Here is a 19968-nt window from a genome sequence, read left to right on the forward strand (position 1 = left end):
GCAAAACAGAGTTTCTTGACTTTTAAATCCAAGAGCCATGAATCTTTTTTTTTGGGGGGGGAGAAGTAGGCAAATCATCTTGTGCAGCATTGCCACTATTTTGTGGTAAAGTGAGGGTCTTTAAATACTTCACCTTGGTAGGGCTTGTCACATCCAAGTTGTTACCACTCCTTGATCAGGAAGAAATGCAGTTCCAATGAATCCTGCTCAGTGATACATTTATGCAAGTCATGTTCAGAAGTTACCTTGGCTAGTGACTGATTTATTTTCTGATAAGAAGCTAATTATAAAGGCTTGAAATTTGCAATCGCTCACTAGAAGGGCAATAATACTTCCTTTAAACAAAGTAATGTACAATGTATTAATAAACATATTAATAACAATAATTCTTTCCCCATGTATAGACACCTTGTCTGCCTATTCAAGGTAAAATGCCGTCATTGTGAATCATAACCTCAGCCCCGAAATCATTGTCCACTCACTCACTAAACAACTGTGCACCAAAAATGTGCTTTAGTCCAGAGATTCAAGTAGGAAATTTTTTGTCTTCTTTTTTTGGGGGGGAAAGAAGTCAAACAAATTTATTCTCAGGTCACTTATATAAACAAATAACAGCACCACTAAACAGCCCCCACCACAGCAGCATTAAATATATGAAGCATGCTAAAGAGAGAAATTTCTCCCAGTACCTTATTGCAATAGAGAGATGGAGTGTGCTATGGGATGGTCCCCAAACTGTACACTACTGGGAAGTTTGACAGGTCAGAAATGTGAGAAGGAAACAGAAATAAGTATTTCCCCTTGTTCCCACAGGCAAGTTGTCTTCTCTCTTCTCTACAACCACTCTAGTGCCTTGGTTCCCCACACCATTGTAAAACTCTGGACCTGCAGCAGTGCTGCACTACAAGCGTTGCTGCTGCTCTTTCCATCATGCTGAATTTCCATCCTGTTGTCCTGCTGTCCTTCACAACCACTTCCTCCCTCCTTCCCCAACTTGTTTTTCATTCATGCCAGATTTTCAGCCCAGTGCACAGTGCTGGCATTGCAACATTTCTACGCACAGGATGGAGTGGTGCAAAGGTAGGAGAAAATAGCTGGGATCATTCCTGCACCCCCTGTTTCAGCCCTACCTATTCACGTCATAGCACCTTTGGTGCCTATGATGAGCAAGTTATGCTGCAGAACAAGAAACATTTTCAAATGCAGGCTGTGCTCATGTGTTCTTTTGGATGTGTTAAAACTCTTCACTGCTTTATCCTCTGAGGATGCAATCAGAAAAAAAAGGTCCATCATTTAATATACTGCTAGAACATGATTAGAAGCTGCATGATGAATAACACTGAAAACTGTAATAAAACTTGCATGTGACTAAACAGACTAGAAAATTTTTCTTCGAGTCTATTACAACTTGTTGAAGTATTGAAGAAAAACTAGAAGAAGAAGGGTGGTCCTACACAGAGTAAGAGAGTAACAGGAGCATGCAGTGAAAGGGCACATTGGGGATATTCATTCATTCAGTCAGTCATGCTGCTGCCGGACAATGTCCAGTTTCTCTCGGATGGCAGGCTCCTTGACATCAAATCCAGAGAACACTTCACATTTGTCTGGCTTTTATCAGCTGACACCCTTTTAGCCTGTATTGTACATCAGTTTCTCAAGGGAAAAAGAAGAGCTAAGATAACTATTGCCCTAGTACCCCCTGCTTTTTCAACACAGCTACTTGTCCACAAAATGTACAGAGGTGTCCGAAATCTAAAGTAAACGTGGCAAGCACTGAAGACTGGGACCTATTCTTATCTTGCTGCCCTCTATAAACACAATGGCTAACTATGTCCCTTACTGCCTAATACAGCTGTCATCATTTAAATGCTTTGCAGTCTACAAATGGGTCAGTCCTATGGTGACAGACTGAATAATAGAATGATTACAGGTTGTATAACTCCAGTACAGTATGGAGGAATTTTGCAGTCAGTCAACGTTTCTTCCCACACTCATGCAGGGAAAAATCCCAGCCCAAGATTTCATTGCTCTTTTTCTCCAAGGCAAGTAATTTCTCAGCTCTCCATCACCTCTGGTGCCTGTGTTTATAGCTACAAGCTCTCTTAGGTCCAGCCTACTTTGTTTGATACCATTTTCCCAAATGCTTTAGAAACTTTTGCATCTGAATAGGAGCTTTGAATGTGCTATGATAGCAAGTCTTAGGAAAGCACTTCAAAAATGGCTCTGCAGTTTTAGTGAATCAATGTATTGCAAGCTTTAGTTACTTTATTGAAATAAAGTGAATCGTTACAATCAAATCCCCTATTCTTTACAGCAACGAAGGATTGAGTCCTTAATCTGTTTACAATGCTTATATAACCAATCAAATCAGGATTGGTTAGAGAAAGACAGAAAACCTAATAAAAACTAAGGTACTTTGTGATTTTCCACCATTCATCTTAATTTAAATAGTTTGTTCTCAAAAGTTAAACACTTCCGAGGTCTGGAAAAAAAGAAACAGCTCTTCCACAGAGTTGATACAGCCTATGTATATACAATATATAGACTGGTAATGTAATAGATAAATAGATGGGTAAATATAATAGATAAGGATTTTAAAAGCACATGAATTTCTACCCCCAGCTTTATCAGAAGCTTGCTGTGTTCCCTGGATGAATCATTTCCCCTCTGAATTTCCCTATCTTGTAAAGGGGAGTAAACAATGCTTTTCCCTTTCCAAAGGGGTTTATGAATGAAGGGTGTAGCACTTTAATCAGATTCAACTTTTTAAGTTTTCCACAGGGGATTAATGATAGCAGTTCCTCATGACTGTATCAAACCTGAATTGCATTTGACTCATAAGTGCTCAAAACTCCTACACTCCTAGCCAGGAATTTGAATAAATGTTGAAAAGGAGATGAGCTATATAAATGGTTTCACATAGAACAAGTCTTAATGGCACAGGTAAGGATCATTTTTTAATGAGGCATTTTGATCCTCTTCCAATGTCTTTTCAACAACTCTTCTTATAGTTACAGGCTCTGGAAGTCCCCAGCGTTCAGATATAAAAGGTCATGACTTTTGAGTTCCAGCCAGGAAAAGGTAGGACATGACAAAAAGGGCTCAAACCACGTTAGATGATAGCCCTCAGCTGTGCTGTGCAGAAGCACTGCTGACTGACCTGAAGAAGAGCCGTGAACCTGTCTCTGCTATTTATTTGACTGAAGACAAGGTGCAAATGACAGCAGAAGAAAATTCAAAGGAAAGGATAAAACAAAAGCTATTGATGGGGCTGTCTGCGCACTCCAGAAACTCCCCTGGAAGGGTGGCACAGACACAGCCATAGCTTTTCCAGAGTTGTTGCAAGCTGGCCACTGTGGGACACAGAGGGTGCAGGGAGCTAGTCACACAGCCAGCGTGACAGAGGAGCATCTCTTGCTCTCGTCAGTGGAGAGAGACCCTTCCAGAGAGTGATCTCAAGCCCAAGCCAAGGTCAGGTGTTTCAGCATGACACTGCAGAAAACATTGTTCCTCTCCATGAATGACAGATGTCATTGAAGAAGACTCGTCCCCCATGGTTAAAATTAGTCTTTGTGATTACCGTTCCAACTTCTTCCAGAAAAAAGGAGAACAGTTTCAGAATGAGAGAAGATTACATGTAATTCTGCTTTTACTCTGTAATTCACGTGTGTGTGGGCAGCGGTCAGGCACAGGGGTACTGCAAACTATGCTTGGATGCTCCTAAGGTGGCTGCACGTGTGTAATAGGGTGATCGACATGTGGTATAACTTTCAAGCAAAAAAGACAAGAAAGGGTTACAGCAGGGTCAGACAGAACAACCTCCTAACAAGAAAAAATAATTTTGCCTTACAATGAAAATGGGCAGAAACCACGTAAGACTAATTCAGATTACAACTGAAGATAAGCCTGAGCTGTAAAATTCAGATTCACAACTTTAAATACTGCCACAAATTTTGGTTAGTATACAGTACTTTAGGTCAGACCAATATGACTAACCTGATGGCCTTCTACAATGGAATGACTGCATTGGTGGATAAAGGAAGAGCAACTGATGTCATCTATCTTGACTTCTGTAAGGCCTTTGACACAGTCCCACACGACATCCTTGTTGCTAAATTGGAGAGGTATGGATTTGATGGATGGACTATTCAATGGATAAGGAATTGGCTGAATCCAGATGGTCACATCCAAAGACACGCAGTCAATGGCTTGATGTCCAAATGGAGTTCAGTAACAAGCGGTGTCCCTCAAGGGTCCATATTGGGACCAGTACTGTTCAGTATCTTTATTAATGACATAGACAGAGGGATTGAGTGCACCACGAACAAGTTTGCAGGTGACACCAAGCTGTGTGGTGTGGTCGACATGCTGGAGGGAAGGGATGCCATCCGGAGGGACCTTGACAGGCTTGAGGAGTGGGCCCATGCGAACCCCATGAAGTTCAACAAGGCCAAGAGCAAGGTCCTTCACATGGGTCAGGGCAATCCCCAATATCAATAGACTGGGAAATGAATGGATTGAGAGGTGCCCTACAGAGAAGGACTTGGAGATACTGGTGGATGAAAAATTGTACATGAGCCAACAATGTGTGCTTGCAGCCCAGAAAGCCAATTGAACTCTGGGCTGCATCAAAAGAAGCAGGTCGAGGGAGGTGATTCTCCCTCTCTACTCTGCTCTCATGAGGTCCCCACCTGGATGGAGTACCGCATCCAGTTCTGGGGTCCCCAGTATAGGAAAGACATGGACCTGTTAGAGCAGGTCCAGAAGAGGGCCATGAAAATGGTCAGAGGGCTGGAACACCTCTCCTACGATGAAAGCCTGAGAGAGCTGGGGTTGTTCAGCCTGGAGAAGGCTGCAAGGAGACCTTATTGCAGAGTTTCAATACTTAAAGGGGGCTTATAAGAAAGATGGAGAGAGACTTTTTACCAAGGCCTGTAGAGACAAGACAAGGGGCAAGAGTTTTAAACTGAAAGAGGGTAGGTTTATAAGGAAGGATATAAGGTAGGATATAAGGAAGAAATTCTTTACGATGAGGGTGGTGAGATACTGGAACAGGTTGCCCAGAGAAGTTGGATGCCTCATCATTGGAAGTGTTCAGGGCCAGGTTGGATGGGGCTTTTAGCAACCTGATCTAGTGAAAGATGTCCCTGTCCATGGCAGGGGGGTGGACTAGCTGATCTTTAAAGGTACCTTCCAACTCAAACCACTCTGTGATTCTATGATACAGAGTTGGCAGTTAGCCTACGAATTTCATTCTCAGATCCTCAACCTTCAAAATAAAATTTGTGGGAAAGGCTTTTCCACCAAAATTACAGCTTTCACAACAACAAAAATTTACTTCAATTCTTCAGGCTGAAAATTGTACATTCCAGTCTGGAAACGGCAACACTTCATGGCAATGCCTCAGAAACTTGTCTACTGTGTGACTCATCTTTTATTTTCTTTTATGTGTCCTAGACAAGGCTAGATTTCACCTTCCCAAGTACAAGGCCCTCCTCTCTTCCTGGAAATCCCTGCTTATAGCATAAACAGAAATTTATCCACAGAGGAGAATGAAAATATAAGTTCCTATAACTACAATCCCTATATAGTATTATAGTGTAATTTCTAAACAACCTCTTGTTTGTTTTGTGGTTTGGTTTTGGGGTTTTTTTTCCTAATGCAGGGTAAAGAATTTCAACAGAAAGCTGCTAGTTTTAATGTTGCAACACCAGCAACTTCAATGGGTTTGGAAGTAGCAAAACAGCATTATCACTTCAGTCATTTAAAACTAGACAGAACCAATGCATCAGGGAGTGTATTGTTTGTAGCAATTAAAGATTGGAAAATGAACTAATTAAGTGTAATGTCTTTTCCTCTGTCCAGGAGGAAACCACCCTTACCAAACCAAAAATCTTCAATTTCTCACTGAGAACAGAATAAAAGAAGACAATCTCACTAAATCAAGGTAGTTTCATAATTAAGTGTGCACAGGGAAGTGATTTAGAGCAGCAAGAGACAACTAAGAACAAATGACTATGCAGGATTAAATGGAAAAGATCTGGAAGGGGAAACCAGACTTGGGATACCGTAAGCAGAGACAGAGGGAGAGCTACAAACCACTCTTTTAACACTGAGTTTTAGAAGACCCAGTATGTTGGATGGGAGATAAAGGACGATGCAGCCTGGCTGCATGGATCTGCTGCTGTCTCAACTACAAAGATCCACTGGCTTTGCCTGATGACACCATGGCTACAACATTTAAGATCCCTCGCACTGAGTGATGTGCAAGGGAGTACAAACTTCTGCAGCCAGCAGTCCTGTGAAAAAAAATTAAGTAAGATTTACAATGCCCTTGAGTAACTAAAGCTACATAATATATCTCAATTGAGAGATGTTGCTTTCAATATAAAGCCCCCTAGCAGCCCCCTGGCACTGGTTCAGCAAGACTCAGCAGAATTCATGCCAATGCCGAATCGCTGCTTCCCGCAGCAGTATGCGTTTCCTCTGAGGCTGCCCGTTCAATTGCTTACCAGTGCCAAAAGACGGGCACTGTACGGCTCCTTGGCAATGGTCCTCCCTGGGGATCTCCCACACGCATCACTGCAGTACTAGGACCAACACACTGAGCCCTGAAGATCACAAGCCTGCAGAGATTTCCAGCCACGCAGCAACGGCTCAGGTAATACACCTGAAATGTGGCTGCGGTGTATCCACTGCAGAGCGATGACACCGCATGTTGTCTAATTAAGAAAATATCACCCCTTCCACAAACTCCCCCGAGCTGAGTTGCCTGGCTTAGGAACCATTTTAAGCTCTTTATCTAATCAAGAGAGAGAGGTGTATCCAAAGGCTAACTACTTATGTAGCCTAAGGTAACTAAGCTGTCAATTTAGACTTCTTAATTAGGTAAATACGGTGATGTCAGTTCTATTTTGTCAATAAAGGGAGACAAGCCTATCACTGGTGAGTAGTATCGGTTTGTACATTTTACACTAAGAAATACTTTGTACATTTTACACTAACAAATACTATCCACTTCACAGTTGTTTCAGCAATTCTTTGACTTGGGGGGGCATAAATTATTAGAAAATGATGTCATTGTTGTGAGCACCTGGAATTCTAATGATCAAGAATTGCAGGTCCTAGTCCTTAAATATACATACGAGCTGTAAGTAGGCAGAGTGGCACACTGGGATCATTGAAAATAAGTGCAAAGAGGACCCAGCAAAAATATTTTGTTTGAAAACAGCAATCTAATTTTCTAAAAGATGGTACTCTTTTGGATCAGTTGTGAGCTTTTAAAAACTTGATGAACAGAGGCTATTAGTTCTCTGGTACTTTACATAATCTGCTTTGTGAACTTTTAAAAAATATCTTAAAATCCTCTTCTTCAAGTCTTTTGTGAGATAGGAGTAGGAAGTTTAATTATTTGCTAGCGGTTTCATTTCTATGCACAATAGGAAGGGAGCACGATGATAAATCCCTCCGTGAAAGGAAATCCTGTAGAGGTTAGTAGGTGCTCCAAAACTGAAGCTAGCAGTCACCGAATCATTCAGCATGTTTCATGCTGACAGAGAAGTCTCTGTCAGGGGAGAAAGTGCCTATGTATATTATCTTGAAGAAATCTCTTTATAATCTTCTTTACTCTGCAAGAAAGAAACTCGTCCTGCCTTTTTCCTAAATGAACATAAGACAGTGTTTAGAGGCAATCCTGAAGTCTTCCATTTCTTTGCACAAAGCATATTATCAGCTGTCCAAATAACACCTCAATGCTATGGGGACCACCTTTAAGGGGAGAGACTTCCAATTCTTAGTCAAACCATCGCTTCTCAGCTGTGGTTGCCAATAAGAATGCTGTTGGATAATTTCAAGCTCCTTTTCTGTTGCACTTACCCACATTAAATAGCATCTAATACCACAAGTAATTTCGGTGAAACCGATGGGCACAGTACACAGCAATGCAGTGTTCAGTGCAAAGGAGGAGCAACTGGGAAACTTGAGGCTACAGTTTATTACACTGATCCTTTTCCATCAGGCAACAATCTGGTATGTTCAATTTAAAGTCACTAATTCAGCCGCTGAAGCTGCTACATTTTTTCTTACAAATCCCTGAACCTTTTTTATTCATCAAATCATTTTTTCACGTTAATAGCCGCTTCTTACAGCAAGTGTCACAGTACTTGCAAACATTAATTTCATGACAATTTTGAGAGGCACAGCCCCCTTTTCTGTCAAATTTAAAAAATGAAAGAGCAAGTAATATACCTGAAATCAGTCACTAAGCTGGCAGCAAAATGCGTAGGAGAAATCTCTTCTCCTCAGACTTTTGCTTCTGGACTCTGATCATTATCAGGCTGAAGTCACTGCTAAAATATTTCCAAAGGTAACCAATCTACATTAAATAAGCAAAGATGAGAATTTTACTCCCTTTATTGAGACAGTTTTAAGACTTGCAAATCATTTCTGAGGGTCAGCAAAAGACCACGTTCTTCACTGAGGACTGAAACGACTTTTTGCAGTTATGATTCACCAAAGAAAAAGGATGCCTGTAAGTGCTTAGCTGCCACCAAGATCTCTGCAGAAGTAAAAGGCTTTCATCCTTTCAAACCAGGGCAATTTGAAGAGATTACTTTAAGTAAAAAAATACAGAAAATTGGCAGGCCCCAAAAGACGGACAGACATCACACTCTCCTGGTATAATATATCTTGGGAACATGCTCGATAAAACAATTAAGTTTCTTCTAGGTAAGCAAGATTTAGCTGGCTATAATTCAAGGCTCAATTATAATGTCTTTTACAATACAATTCTTATTAATGATAACTCTAATTGCAGTGTTCACTATCATCTTCCAAACCCAGCTAGACAGCTTCCTGGAGACAAAGAATTTTGATTAAATTCTTTCCTTAGTTCAATTTTCCTCTCATATACACATGCACAGCTCCCACTGAAGTGGTATAGATGTTTCTGAAAGTGGGACCAGAGAAATAACATACTCCTGTACTCACCTGGCACAAAGTGCTTTCACATGAAGCTAATGTACATTCAGTCATGCAGATACTGAGGCTCATCGACAAATATATGACACTCTGCAAAGTTATTCTGAATTTATGTTAGTCTTTTTGAGAGTATGTCAGTACAGACAAATCTCTGGCTATTACTACATATGCTTAAGACTGGGTTGATTTTGATCCAAGAAAAATAGGCAGATCTGTTCTCTTTTTGGCAAGAGTTATTTCAAGGGAATTGCATTATATTTGTATTGTGTTAAATGGAAAATGCTTTTTAAAATCATGATAAATCAAGCATATTCTATAAATTACTGTTAATCTGCATCTATGCAGTATGCTTTTGTTATTAAAAAAAGGTAAAAAAAGGCTTTCAACTTCACAGACACAACCATAACTCTCAACACTACACCACTGCCAAAGCTAAAGAAACAATATAAAGTAATTTCGGTAATATATGGGAAAAGAAGATGATACGAGTTTGTCCTCAGATCACTAGGAAAAGAACAATTAATCATTTGTTCTGCTTTAAATAAAGGACTGCTTCCTAAAAAAGAATGAATTTCTACAGCTCAGCTGAAATAAATGGAGTAGTATTCATTTATTTCACTAGGGAATTTCACTTCAAGCATTTAAAAAAAAAATTAAAAATCAACTTCTCAGTAGTGAAATATTGAAGTGGAGAGGGAGGTGCTGATCTCTTCTCCCTGGGATCCAGTGACAGGATGCATGGGAATGGTTGAAAGCTGCGCCAGCGGGGGTTTGGATTGGACATTAGGAAGCATTTCTTTACTGAGAGTGTGGTCGAACACTGGAACAGGATTCCTAGAGAGGTGGTCGATGCCCCAAGCCTGTCACTGTTTAAAAGGCATTTGGAAAATACTTTTAACAACATGCTTTAACTTTTGGTCAGCCCTGACGTGGTCAGGCAGTTGGACTCAATGATCATTGTAGGACCCTTCCAACTGAAATATTCTATTCTATTCTACTCTATTCAAAATGTATTTGGTGCAATTTTATGGCCCTTGCCCTAGCCTAAAAAGTCTATGGAAAATCTTCTCTGGTAGAAGTCCAGTTTAATAAGTAAATAATGATTTAATATGCCTTTATAGTCTCACTCAAACAAGTCTGTTCCAGCACACTACGAATACTGAATATCATCAGTTCCTTAAAAAGGGTAATTGCATTATTACCACAGATTTACAGGCATTCAAGGAGAAAGATGAAGAGGTTAAGAATTCAGCTCTGCCACAAGCTATATGGGACAACACAAGAGGATGTCAGCTCCAAATAACTTGGAAAAAAAGCTGCCCTCTCACTATTAAGAGCAGATTTGGGACCAGTATACACAAAGCTTGTTTGAGGGCACACCATCATCCAGTGGGAGGGCCACGAATGGGATTCAGCTTCCCAGAGCGCAGGTTTTACCCCAGTCTCTAGACAGAGCATTCACAACCTCAGCAAAGGTTTTGTTGAGGGCCATTTCTAACTGAAAGTCACGTTTTGTATTATCACCTTCTAAATCTTTGAAAATTCTGCACTGCTAATTCCTATTGCCAGAGTTAACAAATTTAAATCACGAGAAACAAAACTGCAGAAAATGCCTCAATTCTGTTGATACACTCCAGGACTAACGACACTGTAATTTGTTTACTTGTATTACTATCAGTACTACTATGTAACCTGAAGACCCAATCAAGACTTGGACGCCATTATGTTAGGCATGAAGAAGGAGGCAGTTCGTATCTCAAATTGCTTGCAATTTATCTACATGAGGCAGACAAAGTACAACTATCATTTTGCAGATGGAAAACAGAAGGAGTAAGCAGATTGCCAAAGGCTTCCAGAAGCTTGCTCAATGAAATCTCTGACAAAAACATGACATAAACCGTTGCTGCTGGAAATGCATTTTGGTGCCAGTGCACTACCTTATCTATTAATCCCATTGTGTCAGGTAACTTTTGAGACACAACATAGATGCTGGATGATACGAAGAAATTATTATATCTGTTATATTTCTTAACAAAGATAAAACATACAGGAATTTGACCACATTCTTCCACCATATACTAAGACCGGGACTCGGTTTCATGTTCTATCGCAGTCCTCCTATCTAATCTTCTGCAATGATCTGGAGCATCTATTTGTGTACCTAACTCAGGCTGTGCAAAGCTGAAAAATTAGCAGGTGATTTACAGTACCAAAGTTAGGCACTAAGGCGTCTTATGTAGTCAGAAAGGGCAACTAGGTACTTCTGAAGGGTAATCCAAAAATCCTGCTCTAATTGTAAAGCAGCCAAGAACTATTCCTTAGGGGAGAAAAAAAAAAAGAAGAAGAAAAAGATTTGCTTAAACTAAGAAGTTCCTTCTAAACTGTTCCCTAGTGAAGTTGCACCTTAAGTCCTGCTGCCACTGGAACTTAGGTCTGTCCATTAAGGCATCACAATGCATTCAGGAATGCACAAAGTCTGCTCCTGAGATTATGCATCTAGTTGCACAAGGAGAGAACAAGGCAAAGCTGCCACATATAACAAACAGCCTAATAGCTGGAGCGCTGACAGCAGAAGTGTAAAACTCAATCACAGTTCTCCTTCATCTTGAGGAGATTCCACTTCACACTTCCCACTTCTCCAGAACACCTAGGGTCGTCAGACTAGAAACTACCCTGCTGAATCCCTACCTTGGCAATGCATGAATCATAAGACCCTGGAGGATGAGCAGACAGGACTCTATAGCTCTGCCAAATAGGGTACCAGCCTTTGGTCCTCTCTGGACTTTTTCTGCATGGACGGCCAAGACAACTCATGCAGACAACTTCCTCCTAAAACCCTTTTTCCCAAAGATGCTTCAGAAGCAAGCTACAGGCCTTTTACTCCTGTAGCGCCAGCTGTCCCCTCCTGTCCATGCTCTCTGCCTTCACCCCCCATCACACAGCAAATGCACATCTATGAGACTCCTGGAGAGAGAAGGGAAGACTAGGAAGTAAGACAAAATAGAGTCCACAGCCCACTCCTTGTTTGAGTCTTCTTTAAAATTTGTAACGTGCTCTGGCAGAAGCAAGCCCCTTCTAGTCTCCTCCTCCTTGCTGGAAACTCTCAAGACATGAATAATTAGTGGACAGGCAATGATTTTCTATGCATGTGCAAAACCCTTAGCCGTTCAGGGAATCATGGAGCCAACCATGTTTGTGCTAAGGAGCTGTATTGCCACATAGTGTGTGCGTTGGTATGAGAGCAGAAGGGCCACTGCAAGAAGTTACATGGCATACCAAGCTGTCAAAACTAGGCACCACTGTATGGGAAAATCATTGGATTAAAAAACCAAAAAAGTACAAAATTAATCCCTGAAGACAGGGACTGGAATACAACTCCTTCAATACTCCTGCATGAGTGCCTGAACCAATTACTCACCCTCTTGCCTGCTTCTTTTCTTGCCCATGGCTCTTGCATTCCTCACTGCTGAACGTCCCAAGCTAAACTGGAGGGAGCAGGAAATTTCAGCTTTCTCCTCCCCAAGAATGTAATGGTTGCAGTTAAGGATGTGGCAAATAGAGCTATGAACCTCTTCTGTTGGAAAAGACAACTGAGCATAGGTGTACCATATCTGAAACAACTGTTCGATTATTATATATAAAGTGGGCTCCCACAGGCCATGTTTTTGACTGAAACGGGCTGTCTCTGCTGTGCTTGATGCTGGATTCAGAGCTGTGCTCGGAGCACTCCAGTGAGGTTTGGCTTTTCTGGGGATCCAAATGATCTCTAGATCTTGGTGGAGTCCAGTCAGTGCATGGTTCCCTCACCTCGCAGACTACAATGCATCCCCACAGGTATCTCTGCCTAGTTCCACAGCAACATGTAGGCTGAACATGGAGACAAGTTGTGAGCTTGACAAGCTCCCAATACTAAGCAGCTCCGGAAAGCAGGAATTCTGGATCATTCCCTTGCACCTAGGTGTCTTATTTTTTCCTAACTCCGATTTTAGGTGACAAGACAGATGTTCTGGATATCTCTGCGGACATCTCTGTAACTTAGCTACCCACTTCCTAAAGCAGTACTTACCGGAGTGTGGCGAGGATAAGCATTAAGTACAGTGAGGCCTAATAAGATCATTTCAAGATGAATCCCAGACATATCCAGAATTGCATCAGTATAAAAAGAAGTTATAATGTATTCAGAAAAATAGTTTTAAATTAAAACTTGACATTCATATGTCAGCTTTCCCAGATGCTTTACAGACAACTGGAAGAAAACACTTTATCCACTAACCATGGGCTCCCTTTAAAAATATTACCACCAAAGACTGCTTAGACATTGCAACAGCACTGGAACTGAGATGATGAGCTTTTTCTGGTACCTGTTCTAATCTGGAAGTTAGAGAGGTTGCATAGCACCAACAGCAAGATATATGGAGGAAGCACAGTTTACGCCGGAGATTGATTTAATCAGTTTTCATAAAGTCTTTTATGTCAAAGCTAGCTTATGATAGCCTCATCTAAGATGGTATCTAATATCAGTGAGAGTATGCAGCATCTTTTTATCTTTCTGCATTTACCATTCACACTTTCTCTGAAGTTATCCAGCAAAGTTGTGCTTTGTGGGAGCCACCGGCCTCAAATTTTTTTGCCTATTTCAGCTCTGACATTTAAATTTATCTTGAACTAACTGGTGGTGGGAGGTGACAATTTTATTTCATAAAAACTTTTTAAGTTTGGACCGGAACAGAAACATATCTTTCAGCATCTTCACAAAAACAGTTTCTAAACATCTATTTTCAGATCTAAGTTACAGAGGAACGTCTGTAAGAGCTGAGGCTGACATGGGAGACCCATGTGTTTAACTTCTTCTAATTCAAACTAGAAATCCTCATCACATCAAAATACTCTGAATATACAAATGCATAGGAGCTTAAATCCAGACATCCTATGTCCCAAGTCAGTGCACTAACTCGCATATAACCTTCCAAAGAGCGATATTACTGAAACTATACCAAAAAGCTTCTTGAAAATACAAACAGGTTTGCTTCATTAGTTGCATTTACCAGAAAAAGTTTCCACCTTGCTCCAGCTGCAAGCTACAGAAGCAAGTACAAAACTGAAAGAAAGCGACAGTTACCAGTGAGAACTTTCCTATAATACTGAACACTAGAGGAAAACATTACCTCACATATCTAGGCCCAGATCAGTAGCTGTCAATCCCCACCTCAACTACATTTTGCCTTCTTAAGGAAAAGACTACATAAAATGGCAGCTCTTGCTGTGAACTTCCCAGCTGGGGACTCTGACCACAGAGGTCTTTGCACTCTGCTGACAATTTACATAACTATATACAAAACATAACATTACAAGCTGATTTAAAGGACATTTTCCCTCTGCGCAAAGGTGCAGCATAAACAGCTCCATTAACCAGCTCGCCACTTAAGATTCATACAAGTCCATAAAGCAGATGTTAAATAGACCTTGTATTGATCTCTTCAATCCGGAATGAATTTTACTGCCAATACGTAGACACATGCTCTTAAGATACATACAATCATTAATTATCTGTATCGAGATCAGAGGCTGGAAAAATATGAACCCAGCATTTTCACTGTTTCATGCTTGATTTCATTAGCTAGTGTAATGAATCTTAAAGAATCAGGTCCACAGCTTCATCTGTTAACCTCTCACCATTGAATGCTACACTTGGCAAATCTACTAGCATGTACATCTGGATACTGTAGCCTGAGCTGCTCAGCTAGAAGTGAAGTATTCAGGAACCCCCTCAGAATATAATAAATGGATTATGAATGACAGAACAAAGCAAAAAATACAACAAACACATTTGAAATGGCAAATCACTCTTGAATGCAAGGCAGTTGGTATTGAGAGAATATTCAGAACATGCCTTACCTGTGTAGTGCACCACACACGTTTGACCCTTCTTTGGAAATGTCCGTCCTGTTAAAATTATAAAAGGTTATTCTTTTATTTTCTCTGATTAATCTCTGTGGCTAGGCAGGTTTATCTTTTAAGAGGAAAATGCCAGACTGAGATTTGAGTTAACTATGCTTTACCAAATCACTAATATGCAAGACCGGAATGGATATGGTTTGGGGTAGAAGGTCCCAGCTTGGCTCCTATTTAGTTGTTAGACCAAATAATATTTTCCTTATGTAGTTTCCCTATATAGGTGGGCATTATATATGCATTTACACTCTGCAAGTGCAAATGGACTGTCAAAACTGCACGGATTATAACCTTAAAATTCTCAGAATGTCTTTATTATAATTTTTCAGATAAAGTCTTAGCTTGACATTGTGAAAAAATTCCATTTGTATTCACATTTCTAATGCCTTTCACTCAAGACAGCTCTAACAAGGGCATCTTTAATTAGCCGGGAAGGGTTTTAAAAAAATGTTCACATACAAAGGCAGTTTAATTTTGTAGCATCGGGCAACGGTAAAGCAGTAACACACTGAGTTCTTGTAAGAGCCTCCTAATATTTTCATACTGAAAGGAAATGAAGGCTTAAACAATTTTCTTGCCAGTGGAAAATGAAATTACCATTTCCATTTTACCTGTTCTAGGTACTGTCAAAGGCACTTCCAGGCTCAATTAGGTGCCGATGGCATATTAAAACAGCTAACCTTGGTTTCTCAAGTTATGTTGGCCAGGGGAGGGCCCAGGCTCAGAAGAACTTAAAAGTATGAACGAGACCAATTATTAAGGAACATCCTTGCCACAAAGGTAGAAACTGGGGATTCGGATAGAAACTGAGGCTCATATCTTAGTTGCCTTTCTGGTCTCTTTAGTCTGAATTAACGTGATAACGTATGCATCACAGGGTGCATTGCAGGGTATAAAACATCAAGTAACACATAAGCTATGTAATTAGGGCTTATATGCCAACACCACCACGAGCAGTAAATGGCAGGAGGGCAGGCTAGTATGATGAACTGAGATTTATAACATGAAATTGAGAAGATGGTGCTTCCAAGCGTCATCTGAACAGCCTTGTTCATCAGCTTGTATTTGGCTGCAGTATCTCTAGCTGCGGGTTGCACAAAGCACAGTACAATAGGTATTTGGTCAGGGCACCACTGTAACCCTAAAGTGGGATTCATCTGATTTAACTTTAGCCATCTAAAACACCAGCAACTATCACATGCCAGTCTCCTGGGCTTCCCCTATTGACAGTGGAGAATTAGCAGTGCTTTGAGAGAAACCCAGCCTATCCAGAGAGAGGCAAGATGAATTATTCTCTGGAGATGACTACAGAAAAAACCTAGAAGACTGCTTTAGGCTAGCTACCTAACCTGAGAAAAGTTATGCGAGATGAATCCTAGCCTTAGTAAAACGGGTATTATTCCAATGATGTGCTATTATACAGAGATCTGAGAAAAGGAGTATCAGACCTTACTGACACATATTGTGCTGTGTTAGTATAACACCAGCAAAGTCAGTGAAGCTACATAAATTCACATCAAAGCTGAATTAAAAGCAGAGATTCTCAAGACCACTGACTAGCTGTGGTTTTAAGACAGTGTTTAAAGTCAGCTGATTTTGATTAAGACTTGCAACCGAGCGAACTAATCCATATAACCTTATTTGGAATAGCATATTGCTTACAAAGACAGCCTTGATATATTTAATAGCTAGAAAGTACCAGTACAAGGTTAAGTTCCACCCTTCCTTCTACTCTCCACCCAGCAACGTTACTTATACCCACGTAAGTATTCTGCTTTTACATCTGTGCAACCAAGAGAAGAATTTGACCCCCAGAGCTAAACAGCACAGAGGGAGAAGCCAATTTAAAAGCATACACAAAGAAAGAAAAGATACTGGGCCGAGAAAGTTAAGCCGAGATCGACTCGAACAAATTATTTACGGTTGGGTATCAGCCAAGGATGAATCTGGCCTATGATATAGATACATACGGCTGTATGTTAGAAATGACGTCCTCTTAAAAAAAACCAACCCCGAACCCTTATGAAATGATGCTGTAACGCCCCAGAAGCGCAGAACAGCGCGAACTGGCTCTGGCGAGGAGAGCCTGCGCCAAGCAGAGGTGATCGCCACCCGGGCTGCACCTCAGCCCTCACCCCGCATCGCACGTTTGACCGGGAGGAGGCAGGCGGCCCGGCCGGAGGGATGCTGACACAAATGGCCGGTGCCCGCCGGCGAGGCTGGGCGAAGAACCGGGGAAAGTTTGCGGCGGGGCGCGCTCCCCGCCGAGCCCCGCGGCCCGGGGACGCGCCCGGCCCCGCCGCTGCCCCCCGCGCCCGGCCGGCCCGCGCCCGGGTTTGTGCAGCTGTCAGCGGATGCCAGAGAAAAATCCCCAGCCCCCTCGCCGCCCCTGCTGCTGCCGCTGCCGCCGGGAGCCGCGGCGCTGCCGCCCGGGGAGCCGCCGGCTCTCCCCCCGCCGGCGGGACCCCGGCCGGCCGCCTCGCCCCGCTCCCCCTCTCCCGCGCCAAGGGGTACGTGCCCGCGGGGGCGTGGGGGGTGCGGGGGCGGCCGTGCCTTCCCTCCTGCGCCCCGCCGCCTCCCCGCAGCGGGGCCCCGCGCTCCCTCCTCTGCCCGGCGGCGGGGACGGCGGCTGCAGCCCGGTCTCGGAGCCCCGCGCGGACGGACGCCCGCCGGGTCGGGTCGCGGGTCGGACCCGGGCTCCCCCGCCCCCATGCCGCAGGGCTGCTTCCCTCCCTCCCCCCGCCCCGGTCCCGTACCGTCTCCCGGAGAGATGGTCTCGATCTCTACGCCCATGGCGGCACTGGCGCGGCTGGGCTCGGTTCAGCACCCCTTGGCACGGCTCGGCTCGGCTCGGCTCGGCCCCGCTCCCCGGCGCGGCCGGACCCCCAGTGCAGGCATGCCCCTCCGCGGCCGGCTGACAGGGGCCTCCCCAGCTGCCCGTCAGCCGCCCGCAGCCAATGCGGGGCAGGGGCGGGGAGGCCGGGGAGGGGAGGGGAGGGGGCTGCCCGCCCCCGCCCGGACCGCCCGGGGGCCGCCGCGGCTGAGGGGCACCCACCGGCGGCGGCGGCGGCGGCGGCGGCGTCCGCCCGCCGGCATCCCCGCCCCGGGCCGTGCGGGGGATGCTGCTGCTGCCGCTGCTGCTGCCGCTGCTGCTGCCGCCGCCGCTGCTGCCGCCCTCCGCCGGGCAGGGCTCGCTTTAGCGGGGGGCCCCCGCCGGCTCCCCGCGCGGTGGTGCCCGGTGGAGCGCTTCCCCGGGGGTCTTGGCACCGTTTCCCCTCCCCGCGTCCGACCGTACCCGCCGCGGAGTGTGAGCGGTGGGAGGGTTTAGGGTGAGTGCGGGAGTTGGGGTTACCGGCGGGGCGCTCCCGAGCCCGCTGCCGGGCGCAGGAACGCCGGGCAGGCGGGGGAGCCGGGCAGCGCGCTCCCAAAAACCGGGCGGGCACCGGGACGGGTCTGAACGCGGGTGCGAGGGTCAGCATCTTCCCAGTGATAAACAGCCGTGGAGGAAGGCATCCATGCTTGCACATTATGTGCGCATGCTGAAGTGAATGTATACCCGTTCCTGCTGGGGGGCAGCAGGAGGGGCGGTGGTACCCATCGCTGGTCCCCCCACCCCCGACATGGGCAGCAGGGGCAGGTTTCCAGCAGGCCGCTCTGAGGTACCTTGAGTCTCAATGCGCAACACAATTTATAACTTCCTGTCCTAATCCGTGTTTTAAGTAAGAAAATGTACGTATGTATGTATTGCTCAGGTGCTCCCGTGAGGTGAGATTAGGAATTCAAAAGACTGTGCAAGAGCTGTAACTACTTCTGACGAGTGTACCCAAAATAGATGAAAAATACTATTTCCTCATAAACTTGCCGTGTACGTGAATCTCATAGTTCCCACTGACTCTAAAGGAATAGTTCTGTTTACAGTTCTGCGTGTTCTGGGTTAAAAATTAAAAATGGAAGCTCAACATCATCAGTTTTCCAACTGAAAGTGCTGCCTGTACCCATCTAATTCTAACCTGCACTTCTCTGACATTGCTTTTTCAGGATCTTTGTCTGTTACAAACTGGATTCCATTCAGGAAAAAAGATGTTAATCCACACACAGCAGTTGTCAGGATGATCGAACTGGGGAATTATTGTATTGTTTTGTAACTGTGATAATGTGGCCCTTGCATCTACGCTCTGAACTATACTGACCATGTCCACACTGCTTTTCACACTATTCTGATCAGGCTGTCCGTTCACCCGCATGCTTTATTGTATGTAAGTTTTATTGTGAGTCAGACACTCCAAAATTACTGAGGCTGGCTGGCCGAAGCTCCCCCAAAAGTGGGCAAGTGAGGAAAAAGCATGAGTTCACATGAGTTCAGAAGCAGTAATGACCACTGGACAGGGATTCCTTTAGCCTGCCTCCCATCCCAGTTAATGCTGCATCTGTATGTAGCATATATAGAATAAACAGGCACTTACTTCAGTTCATCAGAACAGGCCTCTAAGAGTGCAAATTCTGAAAAGGGATTTTTTTCAGTGCCAATCTCAGAATGTCATTTGAGTTCTGATCAGTAAAAAGGTACTAAAACCACATTTGAGAAATAGGAAAATGCCAGGTAGGAGATAACTGGCACAGAAGTATTAAGAAGACATGAACATTGCTAATTCCAGATACGTCTCGGAGTCATTACAAAGCAACAAGGATGGCACAGCAAATGCTGAGCATATAAGGGGATTTACAAAGTGAAATCCTAGGTACACGGTGTCCTAGTAGGGCCCTTGACTTTACAAGAAAGGGCTGCTTTCATCCAGGCTCCAAGTAGAAGTCTATGTCCTCTCAGACAATCAGAACATCAGAAGGCATAACTCTGATGAATAAAAGCAATTTATACTTTGCTGGTTCCCTTTAGCCTTTATAAGTACATGCTTCCTTTGATCAGGGCTACACATCTCTCCATGATGGTGGAAGAATAGCTGTTCCCGAGTCGCGTCTTGTGACAGGAGGAGATTGGACTCAATCACATAATAGATATAGTTCAGAAGGGACCACAGA

The 19968-nt window shown here is 43.6% G+C and overlaps 1 protein-coding gene across 1 annotated transcript in view; it reads right to left on the reverse strand.

The window, feature by feature from the left end:
* The window catches only part of FKBP1B (FKBP prolyl isomerase 1B), a 47681-nt gene extending 29705 nt beyond the window's left edge, over positions 1 to 17976 (reverse strand). Inside the window, exons 1-2 of the mRNA XM_075049832.1 lie at positions 17688 to 17976; positions 14875 to 14922 (exon numbers count right to left, since the gene is read on the reverse strand). Of these exons, the coding sequence (XP_074905933.1) occupies positions 14875 to 14922; positions 17688 to 17724 (85 nt within the window). The 5' untranslated portion in view covers positions 17725 to 17976. The remainder of the gene's footprint in view (positions 1 to 14874; positions 14923 to 17687) is intronic.
* Between the last annotated feature and the right edge of the window lie 1992 nt (positions 17977 to 19968).

This window comes from Buteo buteo, chromosome 17, assembly GCF_964188355.1.
Source record: "Buteo buteo chromosome 17, bButBut1.hap1.1, whole genome shotgun sequence".
Lineage (NCBI taxonomy): Eukaryota > Metazoa > Chordata > Aves > Accipitriformes > Accipitridae > Buteo > Buteo buteo.